At 38.0% G+C, this 9,097-nt stretch overlaps 1 protein-coding gene across 1 annotated transcript in view; it reads right to left on the reverse strand.

Moving 5' to 3' along the window:
- The window catches only part of LOC128870544 (high mobility group protein D-like), a 51,772-nt gene extending 45,265 nt beyond the window's left edge, over positions 1-6,507 (reverse strand). The window contains exon 1 of the mRNA XM_054113199.1: positions 6,186-6,507. Coding sequence (XP_053969174.1) covers positions 6,186-6,488 — 303 coding nt within the window. The 5' untranslated portion in view covers positions 6,489-6,507. The remainder of the gene's footprint in view (positions 1-6,185) is intronic.
- Between the last annotated feature and the right edge of the window lie 2,590 nt (positions 6,508-9,097).

A 9,097-nucleotide genomic window follows, 5' to 3' on the forward strand; every position in this document is an offset into this window, starting at 1 on the left:
GCGAAATATGTGTGATAGTTACGTTTAAGTGAACTTAATAAAACTCATTAAAACAAAATTTTGAAATATTTATTGTTTTGAACTTTTTCTAATGCAAAGAATATTTGCATAGGTGAACGCAGACTTTTTCTACTATGTGTATGTGTGTTTGCGCGTTTGGCTTTCTGGACAGATATTAGAATGATATTTTCTCATCAATATAATTTGGATTTGATGAAATAGATTATAGACATATGTACATATTTTCTGTTTTGATTGATTTATATAAAAATCAGGTCATATCCAGTATGAACTATTTTATACCGAAAAGAAATTTCCATTTATAAAATACAAAAAAAAACAGTATTTTAAAGAAATTTTAATTAAAATAAACTCAAAAATTTTACCAAACTTTCCTGGTTTGAATTGTAAAATAAAATGTGCAAGAAAAAAAAATATGACTTCAGGACTTGAACCTGAATTAAATACGTGCCAAAAAAACAAAACGAATAACTCCGCCGACTTTAGCTTCTGCACCACAAACTAACTGCCGCACGGCCTTCTTAATCGCAAATTTATTCGCTTCGATTTCCTTAGTAGTGTGCCGAAAAATCTTATGAACTTCCTCAGTAGTATGGTAAACGCAGAAAAAATCTGAATTTCTGTCCTAGCGTGGTAAGTAAATATAGAAACCCTCCACTCGCGTCACTCGCGTGGTAAATATCTGCAATTCGCCACTCGTGAGCAAAGTTGAATTTGAAATGACCTTATTATGAATCTACAAATTAGAACTCGAAAAAAGCTCGTTTAACATTTGCTCCTTCTCATTGCATTAACATTCTCTGGTTATACCCTAGCAAACCTAAGAAGCTACTACAACACCTACAACCTACGAGGGATGCAATTGCATCGACATTCTCAAAAACTTTTAAATTTATTTTATTATCTGTAGGAATATTTGAATTCACTGTTTTGATTTCCCATTATTTTAGCAATTCCCTACCTGAAGTTTGTTGTAGAAAACTAAAGTTGCTAAGAAATGAACAAAAATATTTTTTCTTAATTTCATTGATTATATTCAGTTTATTGAATTTCGCCTTTATACTTATGCACATACAACATAGTCCCAGATATTCCATTAGCATTAATATACGTGTAAAATACACAAATATAATATTACATTACGACAATGCTATTTACATAAATTTTATTTCACTGGTACAAAAACCATATTAGGGAAAAGTGAAATTATTATATTAGCCCCATATAATTATATCTTGGAATTTAACTACAACAATTTGTAAATTTTTTATCACAGTTTTCTAAAACTACAAAACATAATGGCCCCTATTATCAGCAACATTCGATCTTCGACTGTTGTCGAAAGTGCTGATCGAACGAATTTTCATTTGGTATTATGGTGCTCATTCGTTGAAGAATAGGACTATTGTGAATTTCGATCGCTCGACGCATTTACAATAGATAATTTTTTCTCAGCTGATACAGCAAATCAAAATAAAAGAAAAACCGATTGTGTTGAAATTCTTTGCTAACATTATTTTTAAAAGGTAGAAAAAGTATTTTTTGTGAAAATGAGTACAACGGAGTTGTGGTTCGACGATTCATCGGACGATGAAAGATTAGTAGAACTAGCTAGAAGTAGAAAACAGTTGAGGGACGCATCCAACCACCTAGAAATGGCTTCCACTGAGTAAATTTAGAATTTTCAAAATGTGTTGACGTACTTAATATTACAGAAATTTCTTTACAGATTTTTAAAGAACTTTAGATTATCTAAAGAGCCGTTTATGAACCTACTGTCCAGTACAGAAAACCAGTTGCAGCAGTACACCCGAGCCAAATTGATTCCAAATATTTTAAAGCTAGCCACAGTTCTGCGAGTTTGTGCTCAGGGATCGTACCAATTGAGTATTGGTAATGAAGGTATGCTAGGACTTGCTCAACCCAATGTGTACGATGATGCTGAAGATATTGAAGTGGAGTCAAATAACGGAGAATTAGAAAACATAAGAAATGAAATTTTGAGAATATTATAGAAAAATCTAAAAAGTATTAAATAGAAACCTTTACACCACACTTTCTGTTTTATTTTTGTTATAAATTTTCTTTATTCAATTATTCGTCATTCGAAAAAAATATGAAAATGTGTTTCTATAAACATCACAAAAAAAAAAAACCATTATTAAGCTTAATCCATTTTGCTGCCGTTCTCACTGGTGGGCCCAAACAATTCAGCTCCGTTGTAAATTCCTCCCATTTTTTTGCTGCTTGAAGTTTGGTGCAAATCCCTTTTGCGAATTGTGGATTCGCCTTTCTAATTGTTGTTTGGTACTCACGACTTTCGCCCTGCATAATATTAACAAAATTAGTATATATTTAATATTTGGTTACTATAAAACCATAAATAATCGCAAACAACTTACACTTTAACAAGTTTTCCCACTATACGCTACACGATCGAAAGCAAAATTGCATTCGACTCTAAATTCGGTAAACAACGAAAATTTCGATAGGGTTGCACCGCTCATAATACCAAATTGACATTCGATTTTCGATCTTCGACAACCAGCGAATATCGAAGATCGAATACAACTCATAATAGGGGCCAATAAATTGCACAACCCTAATGAGAAAAACTGCGAAAGTAAACCACATTATTTTGTACATAAAGGAGAATGTTTGAAAAACGATAACATAATCCGAATTATAGTAACAAACACTTTTGAATATGTAACGCAAAAACTACAGTTAAAGGCCTGCGTCTGTTCGCGGATTTGTGTGTTCATATGGAAGTAAGCCATGTAGTGGATACACCAGTTGGTTGTGGTCGGTAACCGCGCGAGCTTTCCTACCGGGATGCAATTCGTGCGTTACAATTTTCCCCATTTTTCTCTAGGTCAATTAAAGCTTGGATGACACAAACATCTAAAAAGGCACATTCTTACTTTTACAGTCATATTCACGTATTAACATATTTACCTCTTAGCAGCGCCAACGAGGTGATTAAAGATATCCTTCCAGTTGGCGATATCCCAGATAGCTTCAACATGGGATGGTCGTAGTCACTTCAGTTTTTTCTGCGCTGCAGCAAACTGCTCCTTTTCAGCGTTCACAATGGTCACATATGTTGATGATGCCTATAATACACAGAATTAATTATAAAATTCATTAAGCACTAATTATATACATTCATATATTTTAAAATCTCACCTTTAATATAAATAAAAATTTAATTAAGATATAATATTTCGTTCCATGATGATCCAAATGCGAGCTCCATACGTAAATTCTGATGGCGCTCCTTCTTTGCCGTGGTCCAAGGATTTCTTGTGGGTGGTCGATTCACTAAATTGCCGTCATTGGTAACGCGCACCTGTGGAATTTTTACGCACTTGTTATCTAGCCTTTATTCACACGCAAAACCGAAAGGGGCTCCGACTCCATGCAGTATCCCCTCACTTGTTTTGAGAGAAATATTACGAATTTTCCAATGAAATTCACAGGAGATGTTGATTTCGCGCTTATTTTGATAAAACTAGCACCAACACTATTCAGTTAATAATAGTTTTTAAGTTATTTGTTGATAAAATTTGTCTTTTACCTTCACCAAATTTTGATACAATAAGTGCACTTATCACATTTATTTTAATAAATATTCAAACTACATTAACATACACACACGTTTTTAACTCTTTTTATTGATATATACCATAAATTAACAATTTACATTGCATTTATAACTTGCAAACACTTGACGCCCCAGCTAAATTTACAATAACTGAAAAGCATGGCTGAATGGAGTGCTGCCAGAAGCAAAAAATAATAAAAAAATAGAATGCGATTGAAAACGAAGCAACATAGGAACATAATTTCCACACTCTTTTTTGTTAGAATAATGAGGGAATGGGGGTTTACAACCTCTAAGGTGTATATATTGAGTTCATAAATATATATAAATACAATATCGATATGATTTTCGAAATACAGTTCAGCTTCACGTAAAATTCCTACGCGAAAAGGAGTACTACGCAAAAATACTGTGGATTGCCTAGCCGGAGTTGGACTGATGAGGGTTATTTGGCTAGAATTTAGTATAATGCCGATCGCTTTGGAAAAAACGGTAAAAAGGGGGTGATAGAGGGGTGTATCCCCATCTTAAAACTGAAAACAGAACCTGCCGGAGGCTTATAGTTTTTAAGTAATTTAATGTTAAAGTTCTATAATTTAGCGAAAAGTTGGTGTTGCCATACACCTGAAATGAAAACGAAGTTCGCACGCAGGGATGTTCAGTGGAAGGTTCATTGTAAAACTGCAGTATTTTTTGCTGTAATTTAAAGTTGAGAAATGAATTTGAAAATAAAAACATACAACTCATTTAAACTTAAAAACAATGATATTAAGCGTATCACAAAAAATAATAAAGTAATTAAATTGATTAACACAGTATTTTTGCGTGGAACTCTTTATCGCGTAGGCGGCCTTCGGCCGCGCTTCAAAAAAATAACCCTCATCAGTCCAACTCCGGCTACGCAATCCACAGTATTTTTGCGTAGAACTCCTTTTCGCGTGGGCGGCCTTCGGCCGCACTTCAAAAAAATAACCCTCATCAGTCCAACTCCGGCTACGCAATCCACAGTATTTTTGCATAGAACTCCTTTTCGCGTGGGCGGCCTTCGGCCGCGCTTCAAAAAAATAACCCTCATCAGTCCAACTCCGGCTACGCAATCCACAGTATTTTTGCGTAGAACTCCTTTTCGCGTGGGCGGCCTTCGGCCGCGCTTCAAAAAAATAACCCTCATCAGTCCAACTCCGGCTACGCAATCCACAGTATTTTTGCGTAGAACTCCCTTTCGCGTGGGCGGCCTTCGGCCGCGCTTCAAAAAAATAACCCTCATCAGTCCAACTCCGGCTACGCAATCCACAGTATTTTTGCGTAGAACTCCTTTTTGCGTGGGCGGCCTTCGGCCGCGCTTCAAAAAAATAACCCTCATCAGTCCAACTCCGGCTACGCAATCCACAGTATTTTTGCGTAAAACTCCTTTCTGTGTTAAAACCATTGAACCCAAAATTAAAACGTCATAAGCGTGGATGTAATAAGGAGGCACAATAACCCCGACCCCCATGATTAAGACTAAACTTAAGAACTTATTTTTTGTTTTCATTTGCAGGCATCCGGCAACACCATACTGTTGGCATTCCAATCTTCTTCTTATTCGCGCTTAAAATTGGAATGTGATTGCATAGGCAAATGTATTTGCATTTAATTTTAATAGATATAATTAAAATATTAGCATAAAAATCGGTAAAAACACGCGTGTGAGTGTATATTTGGTGATTTATAGTGAAATGTTAAAAAATATAGAGTGTAATGTGGCAAATTATACTGATGTTCCCAAGGGCATTTTGAATGTAAATAATTAAAAAATTATTATTTCCCGATTAATTTAAAGTTATAAAGAGTGTTCCTTAACACCTCACTAACATCTCCACCAAGTTTCATTAAAAAAAACATTATAGTTTGCCAGAAATTCCAAGATCGGCACTGTTCTAAACTCCAGCCTTATTATTTTTTGTGATACGCTTAATATCATTGTTTTTAAGTTTAAATGAGTTGTATGTTTTTATTTTCAAATTCATTTCTCAACTTTAAATTACAGCAAAAAATACTGCAGTTTTACAATGAACCTTCCACTGAACATCCCTGCGTGCGAACTTCGTTTTCATTTCAGGTGTATGGCAACACCAACTTTTCGCTAAATTATAGAACTTTAACATTAAATTACTTAAAAACTATAAGCCTCCGGCAGGTTCTGTTTTCAGTTTTAAGATGGGGATACACCCCTCTATCACCCCCTTTTTACCGTTTTTTCCAAAGCGATCGGCATTATACTAAATTCTAGCCCGATTTTTCCCTGGGCAGAGGAACGTCAAGTTCTAACACTACTCACTCACACATTTGTCACTTATTATTTTTTTATCACATATATTAATTTTTATTTTTTCTTTTCACGACTTCTCAGAACATTTACTTATAACTATGCATTTTGATCAATATTTATTTAATTTTATTATATTAAATTAAATGCAAAGTTTCTATTTTGTTACTTTCACTACAACTAAATACTTTTCATACGATAAATGCATGTGTAAACGATCGAAAATGACGCATATTATTTTTGTTTTACCTTTGATGTGAGTGACTTCAAACTTTGTGCAAACGTGTTTTCAATCCAGCTGATTATATGAATATAAATTCGGCAGCTGCCTCCATGGGCCTCAAATTCTCTCACCGCTTCATCAAAATCTTCCTTGGCTTTAGCTGCCTTTGCTTCCCATTCCGACTTGTCCTTCATTGAACGCCATAACTCTCCACCTTTTTTCGCCACTTCGGTTACTTTAATGCCTGGATTTTCGCGCTTAATCTGCTCGCGTGCAGCGTTGAGCCACAACATATATGCGGAAAGAGGACGCTTTGGTTTGTCAGACATTTCAATTTTTTCTTGCGTTCGCGAGTTTATATGGAAAATATAATTGCAATTACTAAATTTCGTCTTAAAATTTGCACATTGTTAAGCACTTTTAATTATTTAAAGTCACACTATTTCTCACTTATTATTCTTTTGACGAATTCACTATTTTCACTCACGTTTGTCACAAACAAAAAAACCCGTAGCCGACGCCCCGTATACACATGTGAAAATGTGAAAAGGAAATGGGTCGAGGTCAGCCATTAAGGAAATTAGGGATTAAGAAACAAAAACAAAAATACCCTACAGGAATGATATAAATGGGTTCAACATTCCAGGGATAGTTTGCGTAAAGTAACGCAAACTATTAGTTTTTTCTAACATCATGCACGTACATATGTATGCAAATGCTATACAAAATTATATTTATATATACATACATATAATTTTTTTGCTTATCATTTTGTTCTTATTATAGACAAAATATAATAAGAACAAAAGGGAAAAAATATATATCACGCACACCACGGCAGGACACCTTGTACTTGGTTACGATCCACACATAGCCAAGACACGATCCTTCTATGCGGCGAATATTGCAGTGACCATTAGTATGTACCCACCCTCTCGCGGTGAACATACATATTAAAATCACATTAATTTGCGATTGTACCCAATTAGGTACATTTTTATTTTTTTTGGGTGGCAGGGTGTCTCATAAGGCTATGAAAATTTCTCCTGGCCAAATAACAAAAAAAAACTAAAATGCCTAGTGCATATTTAGTTAACAAAAAATATATATATTATTTTATTTTGTCCTCTCCTTCGCTGTGATCAGCACTGCACTGACCAGCCAAATGCACCACTACCAATATAATACACTAAAGCTAATTAAACAACTAATTATAAAGCCGTGTACACTACAAATTTTCGTTTTAAAAAAAAAAACAACTAATTAAAAATATTTCGCCACCCTCCGATTACGATAATATGACTCGCTACAGCGTTATGAAGAAAAGGGCTAGTCGCTACCCCCAACGATACTCGACAGCGTGCCGTTTGTGTGACGCAATCCACCCAATACGTCTCTGCCCCGTCTTCCGGGGAAACAGCCCGATTGAGCGGCTTCGGGAAGCGCTTCTGGGCCACTATTGCGCCAACTGCTTATCTATGGCCCACAAGTCGCGCAATTGCACAAGCGAGGGAAGGTGCAGACGATGCGGCGATCACCATCACACTATGCTGCATATTCCGGAGGAACGGCGCTCGTGGAGCCAGCAAGTCGCTGAGGAAGATAGCGACGCGGTGTCAGTTAATGCGTCGGACGATTTCTCGGAGACATCGATTCCCGATCAAACCACGGCTGGAGCGGAAACTAGGCCTTTTCGGCCAGTTGTGGCCGCAGCGGGAACCAGGCCTTTCCGTACTACCATAGACAGGGGATCGGAGACCAGGCCTCTTCGACCCCAACTACAGCACGAACGTCGGCGCGAGCGTGAAGCGGAAACAAGGCCTTTCCATACCAGGGTAAACAGGAGATCGGAGACCAGGCCTATTCGACCCCAGCTATAGCACGAACGTCGGCGCGAGCGTGGAGCGGAAACTAGGCCTTTTCCACCACGCACGCGAACGACGTTAGTGCGCCAACGTCCAAGACGCAATGCTCGACTGGCGACTAGACCTCGCCAGCGAGCATTACCACCCGCATTCCGCGCAGGCGATCTCATTCCGGGACAGGCGCTATCCCCAGTGGCGACGATCATGCCGACCGCCGTCATTAAAATCGAGGCTGGGGGACGCCTTCACCTGGTGCGCGCCCTCATCGTCGCGTGCCTACCTGTTACAATCATCGCAAGCGGCCTCGCAAGGGACCTAGGTTTATTAAGTACCCAGGTAGGAGGCCAAAGGGATGCGTGATAACGATTCGCGGAAGGAACGGCAATATGAAGCGCGTTGTCACACATGCTGCGGTGGTACCGGGATTCCAGCGCGTCACCCCCTTCCGAAGCGTCGACCCGGGTATAGCGGCGCCTTACGTGCACATGAGACTGGCGGACTCCAAATTCTTTGAATCCACTCCTATCCGCCTAGTGACAGGAGCGGAACTTTACTCCAGCGTGATGACACAGGAGACCCTACCCCGCTCTCTCAGCGCCATAATGGCGCAGAGTTCTATATTTGGCTGGGTACTGTCCGGGGTCTGCCCGTTAAACTAAACATTTTTTATTTTGTATAATACAAATTACAAATCAATAAATTTGAAATAATAAAATTTACTTCTTTTCGTGTGCAATAATAAATCCACGTACATAAAATTTCATCTTTACAGCATTTCAGACGGCACCAGCAGCCTCCGATGTCTCACCAATATACCGAACGTTGGCCGACACCTCCGTCCTAAAACAATCATTGCTTATCGCAAGGGGGCCGGCATCTTTAGGCCACACCTTAATATTAAATATACATTTTTTAGCCACCCTAATGGTAACTGCGCCTACCGTTCCGACTGTTGCTAACCACCGTTTCCAGTCGCTGCAAGGTGAAGACCGTTAACCCTGGCATTTCCCCGCCGAACAGTTAAAACGTTTACCGTGTTAAACGTTGTTCGGCGAGGTTACTTTCACTTTAAT

This window comes from Anastrepha ludens, chromosome Y, assembly GCF_028408465.1.
Source record: "Anastrepha ludens isolate Willacy chromosome Y, idAnaLude1.1, whole genome shotgun sequence".
In the NCBI taxonomy this organism is placed as follows: Eukaryota; Metazoa; Arthropoda; class Insecta; order Diptera; family Tephritidae; genus Anastrepha; species Anastrepha ludens.